Here is a 15,333-nt window from a genome sequence, read left to right as displayed (position 1 = left end):
TAAGGATACACACTTTGTTGTGAATTTAAATGTAATCTATTCAGCAGACAAACTCCGCCAATCTCAGATCTAGTACATACTAAAAATAACTTATCTATATATATATATATATCACATTGGTCAAAAGCTTATAGATAACCTACAGAGATAGTAAAGATAGTTCACCACTTGAAGTTGAGCTGTTCTAATGCTTTGCAGTAAAATTATTGTAATCTGGAATAGACCTGTTAGAGATAGAAAAGTTTTATTGTCTTTGGTTGATCCCTTGAGTTTAAATCAGTTGATAGCAGAATGGTCAATGTGACCTTGAATGCTGGTAATTGAGGTTATTGCATACTGATCGCAGGTTCAGATTGCTTGCATGCCCTGAATACATTATATTTTTTCCAAATCATAATTATGTCTACATTTTGAGGTATTTTTACCATGAGTGACGTGTGTATCCAGTTTATGTTGATGCCAGATAATGGACTTTGCTTTGGAGGAAAATAATCTTTATACAGTAATTCTGTCCTGTAAATTTTGCAATAAAGTGTAAGACCAAAAGTGAGCTTACATTGCATCGGAATCATTTCCATTGCATTCCCAGCTTGTGTGTAGAAAAGGCTACTCAGATTGTGTATCAGGAAAACCTGTTTAAAATTTCTCCAGAGCACTTTATCCATGGTTGGCCAGTGGAAGCCAAAGCCCAGTCAGCTGTGCATCCACCACTGATTTCAACAATCTTGAACCATTTTGTTGCAAAATGTAATGGTGCGAAAAAATACCACACAACACAATTGCTTATTTGGATGAAGGATTTTGATGGCTGAAGGAACCAAAGGCATGGTTTGTTACATATTTAAAGTAAAACCAAGGAGTTTCCTGTCAGCAAACTTGCTTTTGTAATTGCTATCTATTCTACAACACGGTTCTATATTTATATTTACTCTCTAATACGGTATTGTATTTTATCATCATATTTAAATCTGTACTTCCAGTGCTCTGCTATCCTCCATCTTTCCCTTTTGAATTGTGTTCCTGCCTGAAGATAAAACTGGGTTACACTTTACGTGAACTCAAGAGTTGCACACTGTGATGACAGACAAACTATTTTAATACCAGCCGCAGCGTAGCACTTCGCTGATTATTTAAAAAGATAAAAAATAGGCGTTGAACGTTTATTTTGCAACTTAATAATATGTTTTATGTTCTCTCTAAATTGCCACACATTTTAATTGCTATGTGACAAAAGCTTCTCTTCAAGGCTGACAATTGAGTCAGTATTTTTGAATATAACCTAATTAAATATTAACATATTACAGATGTGTTCAGTTATTAAAAGTGTTATTACTATGAAATATCTAATATATCGCTAATTTGCCATATAAAAATAAAAAATGCATTTCAAGCTACATAGCTGCAGGAGGACACACTCCTCCTTAAATTCTTTCCACATTTTCCTGAAATCAATTATATAACTGTGCCAGCATTGTCCACTGTAGTAATAAATGATTTCTTTGACTGTTAGTAATATGTAATCTATAAATAAAACCATAAAAGATGTGGTTAAAGTCTCCCTTTGATCTGAGAGTCCTGTACGAGCAGTCTACTGGACCTCATAAATACAGGAAGGGCAGTTTCTAGGCACAGCAGCGTGGGTGGTGGTGGTGATGGTGATGGCTGTGGGAGGAACAGATACTTTGATTGGACTCACAAGGTCAGAGGACTACATGTTGGGCCATTTCTTGCTGACTTAAGGCCCTAAATAATGTAATTTTTAACCTAACCCCTATACCAAACTCCATTTGAAAATCTATGCATTTTTTTTGTTCGTTTCCTTTCAAAAACATTTTATACAAACATTGTTTTCACACAAATTTTACAAAATCTTCTTTACCATTCCAGCTTTACAAGAGGCCCTCTAGTGCTGTCTACCCGTACGAGTTGGTTTCAGTTCAGGTGTCATTTTAAGTTTATGTCAGCCTCCACCCTGATGCCTTTAGAAAAGAAACCAATGTTTCATCTATCACTCACTGATACCATTTACATGTTGTGGCAGACTTTTTAGAGACTTCTACTAAGATAGCACTTTTTCTAGCTTCTGAGAACTGTCCTAAGATTTTAATTTGCCTGCATCCCATTTGTTTTGTTACTTTCAAGTTAGACACTGTACCTCCTCTCTTTTTCCATGCTACAATTCCCTCCATGCTAACCAGCCATGGGATGACCTTTTGACCCTAAAACCCCATCAGAAATCACTCATATCCAAGATATATGAATAACTCATTGCTTTTGATGGTCATTCTGCCAAATCTAGACCTGCTTGGGAGCAGGAACTGGAGGTAGATTTTACAGATCAATGATGAGATGAAGCTTTTTACAGAATACGTTCAAGTACACCTTATGCAAGGCTAGAATTTATACAATTCAAGGCATTACCCAAAGTTCATTTTTCAAAATGTCAACTATCTGAAATCTATCCAAAAATTGTAACCTGCACCATATGTTTTTCTTTTGCCCCAGCCTACATAAATTCTGGAGTGATTATGTTGTGATCTTGACAAAGGTTCAGGGAATCGATATAAAGATGGGCCCCTCTATAGCAATACTTCGGGTCTCTGTTGATTCCTCCCACATTAATTCTTCACAGTCTGACATACAGTATTAGCCTTTACCTCTCTTTTGGCAAGATGCCGTATTTTACGGTATTTTATGGTATTTTACTCTCAGTGAGAGGCAACTCTCCTTAATTTTTTCACAAATGGAATACTTTCATAAATTACTTTACCTCCTTACAAATCCCTACCCATCTGTTCCCTTTTGTTTTATTTTATATTCTTTATAATTTTTTTTATAATTGTATTCAATATTTATTATTATATATTATATTTTTAGTATTCTTAATAGTATTTTTTAAATTGTCCTATTTTTATCTAATTATTCATAATTATCTGTATGTTTTTTATATATTTAAAATTTTCATCCACACTATAATTACTAGTATTATTGTTATTTTCTACACGGAGATGATGTTCTGGTGTTGTGGTTGTTGAGGCCTTCTTTGAGGCCCCTGGGGATGTTCCTGTCATACTAAAAATGGGAAATACTTATAATTCTGTACTACTTTATTCATTTTTGTATCCTTAATGAAAAGATTATTTTAAAAAAATCTTCACCAAATTGAATCAAGAGCTACCTGGATTACGTTGTGGTAATTATACTGTATAGTAGTTACACTTTTCTTGGTGTTGAAGTCTGAAGTCATCAACTTGCTGTTCAAAGGCACATCAGATAAGAAGGCCGGACTCGATTTGTTACAGGGAGACCTTTTTTTTTTTAGTGCACGTACAGGAAACTAGTGAATCCTCTCATCTATCGTGCAGAACACATGCATGAGCAGCAACATCTGTGCTGAATATCAAATGAATAGATAAAAATGACATCAGTAACTAGAAATAACATTGACTTCAGGCTCGACATACCAATCCTGTGCAATCTACATAAAAATGATGGAACTGGATGAAAAAAATTGACAAAACTTCACTTTAAAAATAGCAATTTTTTTATTTACAAATATTATATGGTCTTAAATACTGAAGGATAACAAATATTTTAAATGCTACATTAAACACTTGGAGTTGAAGTTTACAAAGTTGAAAATAAAACCAATGACCACTCACGCATATCATAAAAAATATAAATTAAGTCACAACATTCAGAGCCACCCATAGTTAAGTCATAGTAGACAGTGAGTCTGAACAATAAATTTAAAACATCATAGAAATAAACATCACATGCCCAGAAACGGCAGTTTCATTATAATATGTTCAGCACTTCTCTTCATATTCTCCAGCATGATGTAGATTGACAGTGTTTACAATAGTGCTTAATATATCATCCAGTACAAGGGAATCATCAACATACCACAACCTGAGAAGTGATGAACAATTACAAGTGTGTTAAAAATACATTATTGCATTGAGATACATATTGAACTTAGTAATATTAAAAGTGTGTTGCTTTAACACCCTCCTTTGTATCCTCGTCTCTTGACATGGCTGGGTTATCGTACATCTCCAGACTCTTCTTGTTGCTCTTTCTGATCTTCTCGTCTTCATCTTTGTTGCAGCAGTTGCAGCATTTACAGCAGCAGCAGCAGTGTTTGCCGCAGAAGCCAAAAGTCGAGGTCACCACAGTGTCCCACGGCGCCATGGAGTGAAGGGGCCGGGGCAAAAAGTCCCAGTTGTGGAGGAACTTGGGCAGGTAGTGCGGGCATCGAGACTGCATCATGTTGACAATGATCACAAAGATGACCAACACAATGATGGGCACGCCGACGCCAACCAGGACTTGCCAGCCAGCCAGCGACAGGCCAAATACCATCAGAGGGAGAACCAAGAAGCACAGGAAGAGGTAGAGAGCGGCAAACCAGCGGTATTTTGCTGTATGGTTTCCCAGGCCTCTGGCCAACCTGATGGGCAACCGCAAGAAAGGGATTGGGTACCACAGTAAGATACCCATGATGTTGAAGAAGAAATGGCAAAGTGCAATCTAGAAAAAAACCAAAAACAAAGAAATGACATTCAAACAAGGCTATCACTGTCAGATCTCAAAGAAAACATGGATAAACACTAGTGCTTTGACCTAAATGCTACTGTCAGCATGCTAACATGCTCTCAAAGCTAGCATGTTGATGTTTAGCAAGTATATGGTGTACCAAGTCCACCATTGTATTTAAAATCACTTTAAAAAAGGCTAAAATCAGATCAAAATCAAAATTTGACCTGTTGATGTTGCTACAGGAAACAACGTTCTATTTTATAATTTTGTAGTTAGGGTAACAATCTATGCAGGATATTTTCTCAATTTACTTAAAAAGTGATGGGTTTATGATTATGATTATTTCTCCTGTCTGGCACGCAACCATTACTTTGAATATCTGGATAAATGTTTGTTATAAGTTGATCAGAGTTAATACAGTTCATCCTCTGGGGACCATGGACATCTTTACCATATTCCATAGCAATACATTAAATAGCAGTTGAGATTTTTCACTAAAAAAAAGCATTTCAACTTTATAGTGGTGCTAAAGGAAAAGTGAGGGGATCGCCAAAGTCATCAGGATTCAGCCTCTGGGGAACATGAATATCTGTACCATATCATATTGCAATCCCTTCCATAGTTGTTGAGTTATTTCAGTCTGGACCAAAGTGATGGACTAACCGACAGACCAGCATTGCCATCCCTAGAGTCACGGTGCTAGCCTGAGTAAAAACAAGCACACAAGGGAAACATTTAACTGCATCTTACCTGCAGGGAGTTGGCTAGTGTTTCTCCAGGGCTAGCCATAGCAGCAAGTATAGCAGTGGTTGTTGTACCAATATTTGACCCCAAGGTCAGAGGATAGACTCTCTCAAGACTAATGACACCAATACCTTGTGAAAGAAGGTTGACAAGATATAAGTCTTCATTTTTTTTTTAATTAAAGAAATACAGCCAAATCATCATAAATAAATAAAAAAAACTTACCAACAAGAGGAGTTAAAGCTGAGGTGAAAACGGAACTGCTCTGAACAATGAAGGTCATCCCTGCTCCCACCAAAATTGCAATATAGCCAGTAACCCACGCGAAGGGGAAGGGGAAGTCTGTAGTCAAACAGAAACACAGGAGGTGAGCAATAAACCTGATGAAGTGAGCACAGTATGACTGCACACATTATGACCACATGACCATAGCAAATGAGGACTTTTTTTTTAAATCAAAACAGAATTTGTGCCTGAGCTTTCTCCATCACACAGCAGGACTGTTGGACCTGGAGGTGAGCCAGAAGCAACAGGGAGGCTGTACCTGTGTTGCTCATCAAGCACCACCATTGAAGCAGATGTGCCGACTATCAAACAGGCTGAACGGTGCCTTTTGTTTCTGTACCTGTGTTGATCACTTTCTTGATGACCACAGCGACCTGCCCTTTGAGCATGGAGTTGAGCAGCTTGACAATGAGGATGAGGCAGGTGCAGAGGATGAGCAAAGACAGAGCCAGGAGGATGAGGCCCACCGCCAGGTCTGGCAAATTAGCACTGGCGAAGAGGTGTTTGCCTACAATGGAGGGTCAAAGAGATGATTGGCATTAAAATGTCCACTTCTGATGCACGCATTATGTGACAGCTTAAAATAGCCGTATGTGCATGACTGACTTCAGAGCAAACCCTCTTTGATAAATGGAGCTGATAAAACAGCAAGGATGCGTTTTTTTGTGGTGAAACAATTTGTAATTAGAAAACAAACTGATGGTGCTTTATTACTCAAGACCACCTTCTGATCTTATCAGATTGAAAAATGAGTGGTTTTCTTATTTTTAAAACCAAGCACAAAAGCATTTACTTTAATTGGGGGCAGAATACCTTGAAGAAGTGATCCATTTTATGGTCATGTCAGCACTCAGGTGCTTCAGCAAGCTAGCATGAATAGACCTATTGAACAGGTAGACGGGTCAAGGGAGGGTATTAGCTGAGTCACTATAATGACTCAAAGGTAGTCATTGTCCTAACATCAGAGGGTCTGCATGAAGGACGCTGTTGTGGTGGAATGGCTCTCTCATATTTCGCTGAGCTCTAGCGGATCAGGTAATTCTACTTGCTTTGTAAATGTTCTTTTTTCTACCCAACCGTGGGTAGTCACTGATGGAGGGATGCTTACATTTCTCTTGGTACTCAGTCCAAGTTGTGTTCATCTGGGTCCAGGTCTGGTTTCCTTCTTCCCAGCAGACAGCACCGGTAGTGCAGTTCTCCACTGTCACATTCCAGAAAGTCTGAGAGAAGGGGCACAAAAACAGCTTTATATGCAAAAGCAGACAGTGCAATAATTAAGAAATCAATGCGGTAAAGTATGATCATCTTTTAATGATCATAGGCAACATTCCACCTTTTATAAAATAAGACACCCTCAAAGTATGATCTAACAGAATCACTGTGATTGCAATACAAGAAGGAACGTTTCAGTCATTAACACAAAAAAAGCAGAGGTAACCATAGCTTTATCATGTGGTTTTACTGTTACTGTGTTATGTTCAGTATGTGACAAACTAATAATTATATGCATGTGATGCAGCTTGTTGTTGATTTCTTACCGTGTTGGTCTCTTTTTTGCACCATACTTTGATCAGACTCATGTTTCTGGCTGCTGGGTCACCTGTGGCAATGCCGGTGATCACAGATTTGTCCAGCTAAGAGAAAACAAACGTGCTTAAAAAAAAGGCTTTTCTTCTGAATGTTAATGTTGCATCTTAATGTCACTGTCTCTACCTGGACAATGGAGTTGGTGAGAGGGTCTGTGATGACGTTGAGCAGGTCGGGGGCGTCCTCTCCACTCTCGATATTGAAGGATTCGATTATGAGGTGGGTGATTTTGTACAGGACACCTGTGGCCACTTCCAAGGGTAGAAGAATCAATACTGAGAGCCAGTTGAAGAAGTCGTGGACTGTAGCCCCAGCAAATGCCCTGGAAGTGATGGAACACACTCTTGAACACTATTTCTAGTGTTATTATTGTTTTTCTGTACAAGGGTCACAGCATGTAAATAATGACACGCTCTAATTTACCTGCGGAATTCATTGCGATCTCCTGCCTGCATCATAGCCACAATAGTGTTGGTGACAGATGTTCCAATGTTGGCCCCCATGATGATCGGCACTGCGGACTGGACATCCAGCACTGAAAATAATAAGAAGCATTATATCCATGTGTAATACACTATAGCAGTGATTCCCAACCGGGGGTACCTCTGCTAATTTAGAAAAGGTTCAAATTAAAATTCGAATAATTCAAATAAATGACTACATAAATAAATATATAAGTAAAAAAATCACACAGAGTCAGCCATAACACCTGAGTACCACATGTTGCGATTAATAGAAAGTGAAAAGTACTAGCAAGTGTACAGAGAAATTGCAACACTTATCAAAAAGTAATTGCTAAATGGTTGAAATAAACAGCTAAAAGTAATGGATAACTGCTAAAAAATGGCTAGAAGACATGGATAAATGGCTGACATTGATTTAAGTGTTAATGTGTGTGTGTGTGTGTGTGTGTGTGTGTGTCTACTTACATCCAGAGGACACCATGCTGACCACGATAGAGGAGGAAGTGCTGGAGCTCTGGACCAGAACTGTGACTAACACCCCTATCACCAGCCCGGCCACAGGGTTGGACAACACAACATTGTCCTGGAAGATGTCACCAGCAGCTTTGCCTGTGCGCGCACACACACACACACACACACACACACACACACACACACACACACACACACACACACACACACACAAACAGCCTCAGGTTAAAAACACTCCATACACATTACATAAGCAGCACTTTGCTGGACCCAGCATTACCAAGTAAATACACTAAATGTGCAGTGATGGGTGGCGCTGATGACCCAAGATATTAAATGTAATTCTGCGAATTCGTTTTACCTCCAACTAGCTGGAAAGCAGAACTGAGAACATCCAGAGAGCAAATAAACAGGTAGAGAAGTCCAAGCAGCACAACCAGCTTCATTAAACCTGTTAAGACTCTCATGATCTTTCCTTTTGTATCCAGCTCTATACGAAAAGAAAAAACAAAGTACTGAATCAGAGTCAGATTTTTTTAGAGGCATCCAGACTGTGCTGTAAGAATGACAAGCTAGCTCACCTGACCACTTGAGCCCGGTGTCTTTGAGCTCTGGGAGATTCCAGGGATCTTCCGCATCTGGATCCTCATTCACCAGGTCCACAGTGGAGTACGCTGGCAGGATGTCCTTAGCTGGAGTGTTGTCGTCTAATGGAGGGCAGTGAGGAGGCAATGTTTAGAAAAGGTGGAAAAACACATTTGGAAGAGATTCACAGTATCCAAGAGAACAGGACGTACTGAGAGTTGGGGAGGAATCAGTCCCCACTTCTGGTCTTGGAGCCATGGCTATCTGGAAAACAGAAAAAAAAAGAAAAAAAAAATGAAAACAGCAGATAATGAATTAAAAAAAAAAAATACATACAGTTAATGATTTTAAAAGTTCAATAATGGAGCAAAAGCTGATGTTGTTGAAGTGTTTATTTATTAGCTGTGCAAGACACCTTTTCCAAATCTAATGACTCTTTCAATCCGATATATTATACTATTTCATATCTACTAAATATCTGTGTAACAGTCAAGGTAACACTGTAAATTTCTTTACAGACAATGGCCTCAACTTTACCATTTCTGGGCTGGCACAGAAAAAAAGAAGGAATACAACCTTATCACTCTAATGGCTCCAAGATCTGAAGAATAAAAATACATCCAAGTAACTGCCTCTCTAAATTCAGTTCCGTCTCACACACAGTCTCCCTGGATCCTGAAGTAATTCGTCTCTTCTAAACAACAGTTAGGATTCAGTCTGCGACCATTTGCCAGTCATTTCTATACGACTACAACCGCGATGGTAGCAAACGCACCTGCGGAGGAGCCCTGAGCGCTGAGTGGGAGCCTCCGACCCGGTCACCTGTTGCTCACGCCGGCTCTCGGCGATGCGTTTTATAGCGGCGGAGCCCGGCGCGCACACGCCGCTCTCAGTTCAAAGGTCGTGCACACACGTGCAATGTGCAAGGCCCTGGAAGGTGCATCTGTGTGTGGGGCACGGCGTTTGATAAAAAAAACCCAACATCTGCAATCGGAGAATCAGAGATTTCTCCGAATTCTGAGAGTTGGGCGGCGCTGAAGCTCTGAATGGGGAGAACATGGGATAACTGACCCATGCAGCAGACGTCTCTTCTTCTTTCTATACAGTAATAATCATAAAAACACGTCCGACGGCTTCGGTAGGGGTTATAGTTAAAATGTAACACTGGCTTAGGGTCTTAGTCTAAGCCACAGGTGTAACTCAAGGCACAGGTAATAGACCACACCATAATACAATTAGTGAAAAACAAGCTGCCCCCTGGCGGCTGGGAACGGATCGCTAAGCCGCATTTCTTCTGGATTCTACTCAGTGGTAGGCCAGAGGTCACCAGGTAACGTCTGTTACACAGAACAATGCCCAAATTGCCCCCCCCCCGCGATATACTGGACAGTTTCATGTCTTCAGGGCTCTAGAAAATCTTCAAATTGAACAATATGAGCAGGAAAACCACTCTTTGGGTGAACCACTCATTATTTTTCACACAAAGACCATAACCTGTAATGAAGGGTACAAATAGACATGACTTCATTCTCATTATTATTTTTTTAAAGTTGGCAAAAACACTGTTCTACATCATATTGATCATCTCTTGGTCTTTGCAAGTTGCCGTGCACTGTGTCGTTAAGTGTTACAGGAAAATATACTTTTCTTTTTCTTTTCTTTTTTTTTCTTTTAACATTTTTGGACTCCTTGGTTACGTGTCAGACTGGGGCAATAGTGTCTTCATGTAGTGCATTTCACTGTCTGTGCATTTGCTTGTGATTTCAGTCAGCAGTCAGCGATCACAACTCTTACTGTGATATAAACACACAGTATAATGTATAGCTCTAGTTGTACGCGTTATCTGTATCTGCTATCTTTACACAGGCCCGACCGTGCATGTGCATACACACACTGTCCTTCTCTCCCACTCGCACACTCACACATGCGCATGCACGGGTTTATAGCTCCTCAGATAGCTCAGGCGCGTTTAAACAAGCTTGTCCGTGCACATTTATTGCTTATTAGTCTCAGTTTATAGCAAGAGATATGACTGTAACAACAGCGTATATTACATCTAAAAACGGTGGTGTGAATATGAGTAAATGATTAAGTTAGAATCATCTTTCAACTACTCCAAAACTGCAATAAAATAATCACAACAGATTTAATGCTGTACTTATAAAAAGAGTTCACTGAGTTTATGGCCAAGAATCAACTCTGTAATCTTAAAGCAGATCTTAGCTTTGTAAAATGTTTTAAATCTATGATGATAGATGACAGTTATGGTAATTATTATTACTATGGTTCATATTATGTATTGAATGCTGCTTTATTTGGTCATTTAACTCCTGTGGAGCTGTGGCTGTTTTTTTCTTCTTTTGGCGGGTAAATGTGGGATTTGCATGAGTGTTTCAGCAAGACACACTTTGATGATGATGTTTTGCTCTGAAATTGAACTTCATTGACTTTGGTCTCTGAAAATGAACTCCAAAGGCAGCCTCACGAGTCCTTCATGATACATTTAATCTACTTTTGTCACCAGAGTTAGTTTTCTGTATAATTTGCTCCTTAGATTTTGATCCCTCTAGATGTTCTGTCTTAAAAGCCTGTCATCCTCTTCTTCTACATCTTTTATCACTTTAAGACCAAAGATCACGAGTAAAAACATACACCAGTGCATTCCTTAGTAACAGTTACCATAAATAAAATACTAAAAAAGCAATAGCACTTCTTTTTGCCTCAAGGGCTGATAACCTGATATTCTAAACTGATCCCGTATATTGTCTAGCCTCAAAGCAACACCTTACAACAAACAATCATTGCACTGCACTACCGGGCTGATACACAACCAATAATATGACTGCAGTATCAGGTACATACTGTTCAGCAGAACAAGGGTACCTACAAATAAAGAACCCACTCCAAAAAAAACCAAGCAGAATGTAAAGAAAAGAAAAAAAAAACCTAAAGAAAAAAGGAAACGATATATGTAGAAATTTGCTGGATGCAACAAAACATGCTGAAAGATTCTGGTCCCAATACATATATAATAAATGATTAATGATACCAACCAAGACATTTTTAAATCTATCGCAATAATCAGTATTATCATGCAGTATGCATAAAAAAGTAAGAAAAAAAAATAGCACACATTAATAAAGACATTTTAATTCATTAATTACAAGCAGCAGAACCAAGTAAAAAGCTGTGCTTATGAGAATTTCTACAGGAAAAAGGTGCCAAAATCTAATCTGGATTTGAATGTAAAGGAATTCGAAATCTATTTATTTTTGCACATTCTGAGAACTGACAATAAAATTCATTTTAAATTTCCCAAACAATTTTAATTCAGTTTGGACCAACAACCATGCAGAGAGACAAGAACAACCACATTAAAAACTGCCCAAACTGACCATGTGTTTAAATACCATAAAAAATACCTAATTATTAAAGTAATGATTCTTAATTTATTTCATCAATTTTCTTCCACATCAAAAGCTTAAAACTCTTTTTAAAATTGATATTGATATCATATTGATTAATATGATATTGACTTTTCACGATAATAATCATCACTCATTACTCATTTATAAATGAGTGATTAGTGATAAATGAGTTCTTCGAATATTGCATTATAGCAGGACTAATTATTAGCTGCTAATTATTTTGCAGATAAAAGATATAAAAACGAGGTGCAGCACATAACAGATGATTGATTAAATATCTATTTATCTATTTAGTTACTGATAATTGGCTGTTAGTGCTGGCGCCCACAGGCGTAGCTTCTGTGCAGTTATGACCAGTAATATTATGTGTTTTGAACTGGTTCCAATAATGTATCTAATTCTGACCTTGACCATCTCCATAGTGTACACAGTAATGTGGACCAATCAGCGCTTGGGACGAGTTTGAGCGAAGACCCAAAGTGTGGCGCACAGTGAAGTACGCAGAAGAATCTTTACAATTCACCTAGTTATTTATTGACTAACCTATTAGGTTTGATGCAATGGTTTTTTCCCCATGCGATTGCAGGAGACCCACATACCAAGGAAATATCACCCGAAGCTTACCTTTTAACCTTTGGAATGCTGCTCTCATTGTCCCTCCACCCACATGCTAATCAAAATACTTTGTAGTTATGCCTGTAATTACGTTGTAGTTTTTTTTCTTTTGAAAACAGTGACCTTTTTTATGAAATTACATGTTTTTTGTTTTTTTTAATCTACCTGCAAAACCAAGCGCTATGCAGCATCTGCCTCATATAATCCATCTTAAATGTAAACTGTTGTTCTTTATATGAGATTTGTTTTGATATCACAGTCAATCATTGCCTGCAGGGCCACTGAGTTGATGCCACCTATCTGCCATGCTGGCACAGTCCACGGAAGGTTTGCCCTCTTGTTACTGCCGGGGGCCACCTTTTAGTATTACACTGTGAGTAGGCTGTGCTGTAATCCATAAAACCATAAAACTCAGCTGTTAGAACTTGTCCAAACCGGTTTAGTCTCCCAAGGCTCCAAAGACTGAGCAGCTACGGGAACAAGATTACGAGCAAAGTGACACTAAAATTGGATGTGATATAAAGACTTCTTTTTTTGTCTTTTATTCCTTACAGTTTAAGACAATGAAACAACACTAACATCCTATTTTAATTTGAATATTATAAGAAAATATCAAATGTACTCATAGCAGTAATGATATCATTATCCAGCTTGACCTTTAGCATCATTGAAAGCCTATTTTCTTTGAGGTCCAGGGTAAAGTTTAGCTCTAGATATGTTGAAAGAATGGGAAAACACAACACGTCACAAAAAACACCATTTCATATATGTGAGTGCAACATTTTGCACAATGCATACTATTGGTGTCTAAAATGTAATTTTCCTGTTGAGTTGAGTGAGACCTTGCTGCCTCCGCATGGTCAAAATGTAATTTCCGATACTGTAGGGTATGGTGCATTATTTTAAAATCAGCTTGCACCTGGAGTACCGTCCTCTCACTGTCCGATTCACTGTAGATTACATAGATTTTATTGTGCACTGAGGCACAAAGGTGGTGCTGAGAATCAGCTGGGGTCTCATGACCTACTGAGACACTGAACCATTGAGAAAATAATCATTAACAATTTAACAATTCGAACATTTTTACCAAAGATGGGATAATACTGCAGCATGACCAGCAGCATCATGGGAGTATACAGTAGAGTTTGCTGGCTGACAGCATTTTAATGGATTTATGGGCTAAAAAAATGTGATTTAGTCAGTGTTCTTTGTTGCTTTTATGTTGAATTTGATCTAGGAAATCACAATTTCAATAAAACTTGTTGTTGTGCTTCCTTAATGGTACAATAACAAAAAAAGAAATGCTATGTAAAACTCCAATCCTACTTAAAACCATGTTTAGTTTCCTTGATAGAGACTGATATATAGTAGACTTGGTTGTATTTGCATGTTTACAACTAAGAGCCCTGTGCTTCACTTCTTTACCTTTGTTTGATGTTGCGTCTTTTTGGAAGAAATGTAACTAGAACTACAGATGACTTTTTACCCAAATGACATGCAGAGATTAAGAAGTTTTACAGCCCAGGATTGTATCTATGCGTCTTTCCTTCAGGCTCTATATGGACCCAACAACATATACCAAGAAGACACCGAAACGCTGCAGCCTGAGAGGCAAAACCTGGGGCAAAAAAACCCCTCTCAGAAAAACAAGGCTCTCAAACACTCCGTGCACAGAGTGCTGCTGCTTGTTAAGTTGATTGCTGTAGTAATGACTTAAGGCAACTCAGATGAGCATCAATATTTTTTGTAACTTCAATCTCTCTGTCCTTCCCCTGCGACCAACAATGGCAGGACTGAAGGAGGACAATAATCGAAAAGATTTTAGAGTGTAAGTCAAACTGAATCTGTAAAAGTGAAGGGGACAAAAACAGGAGTTTGAAAAGCAGGTGGGGACCTGTTCTCCCCATCACCAGAGGGAATCAGACAGTTTAAACTAACTCAAGGGGAGCAGCTTTTGTTAAGTTATATGTCATATGTGAGTCATCTTACATCCGGTCTTGTATCTGTATTAGTGATCAGAGCAGCCACCGGTGCAGTCAGTGTTGCCTGTCTAGGTCCACTTCTCTCCACAGAGTGGAGCTGCTGGGATGCTGTCAGGTCCGAGCAGGCTCCCACATCCACCAGCAGGTGGAGATAGATAAACGTCAAAGGGTTTGTGTTCACGTCATGGTTGGGAGCAGCAACAGAACTTTACACACACTTGACAAAGCATTTGAATATGACTGAGATCACTTCACTCTAAAGGCTGGAAACCAGAGCTCTCATACATTGATTCGTTTAAAGACCAGTGTCTATTTGTAATAAAGTGGAGAGTGTTTCTTTTTACTTTTACATTGATAGGAATTACAACAACGCTCATTTGTAAGCCGGTCTGCTTGTGATGGATGGCTCATTGTCAGATGTATGTTCTCTTTCTCGGCATTTTGTCCCTTAATCCATCAAAAAAACAAACAAACAAAAAAAAAAACCTACACATAATCAGAGTTTGATAGAATCACATTTGCGTATTTTGTCCTTCAGTGTGTATCAGTACTCTTTGGATAACAATATTGGGCTGAAAACAGTTTGGGGGTTGAAAAACAAATATAAAGCCAGTGATGGAAAGTAACTAA

The 15,333-nt window shown here is 38.6% G+C and overlaps 1 protein-coding gene across 2 annotated transcripts; it reads right to left on the bottom strand.

The window, feature by feature from the left end:
- Window positions 1–3,564: 3,564 nt before the first annotated feature.
- On the bottom strand, window positions 3,565–9,498 carry slc34a2b (solute carrier family 34 member 2b). 2 transcript variants are annotated; one of them, XM_040127783.1, is made up of 13 exons: window positions 9,454–9,498; window positions 8,891–8,942; window positions 8,675–8,800; window positions 8,455–8,583; window positions 8,088–8,231; window positions 7,582–7,693; window positions 7,285–7,480; window positions 7,110–7,205; window positions 6,680–6,791; window positions 5,912–6,079; window positions 5,512–5,628; window positions 5,293–5,417; window positions 3,565–4,533 (listed from the first exon to the last, which is right to left on the bottom strand). In XM_040127783.1, exons 2-13 carry the CDS (start codon window positions 8,934–8,936, stop codon window positions 3,988–3,990), a joined length of 1,917 nt encoding a protein of 638 aa, XP_039983717.1. In that variant the 5' UTR covers window positions 8,937–8,942; window positions 9,454–9,498; the 3' UTR covers window positions 3,565–3,987. The 2 variants fall into 2 exon arrangements, with proteins under 2 accessions (XP_039983717.1, XP_039983718.1); XM_040127784.1 differs by lacking the exon at window positions 9,454–9,498 and adding an exon at window positions 9,255–9,446 and having other exon boundaries at window positions 8,891–8,938.
- Between the last annotated feature and the right edge of the window lie 5,835 nt (window positions 9,499–15,333).

This window comes from Xiphias gladius, chromosome 6, assembly GCF_016859285.1.
Source record: "Xiphias gladius isolate SHS-SW01 ecotype Sanya breed wild chromosome 6, ASM1685928v1, whole genome shotgun sequence".
Taxonomy (NCBI): Eukaryota; Metazoa; Chordata; class Actinopteri; order Istiophoriformes; family Xiphiidae; genus Xiphias; species Xiphias gladius.
The sequence above is the reverse complement of the archived record's forward strand: the minus strand, read 5'-3'. Positions and strand labels throughout refer to the sequence as shown.

Excerpts from the sequence above, each read along its gene's own strand:
- slc34a2b (XM_040127783.1), bottom strand. The coding sequence starts at position 8,936 with ATGGCTCCAAGACCAGAAGTGGGGACTGATTCCTCCCCAACTCTCA. Across the intron at positions 7,481-7,581 it reads GATCGCAATGAATTCCGCAG|GGCATTTGCTGGGGCTACAG; the intron begins GTAAATTAGAGC and ends CATCACTTCCAG. Across the intron at positions 6,792-7,109 it reads GCAAAAAAGAGACCAACACG|ACTTTCTGGAATGTGACAGT; the intron begins GTAAGAAATCAA and ends CCCTTCTCTCAG.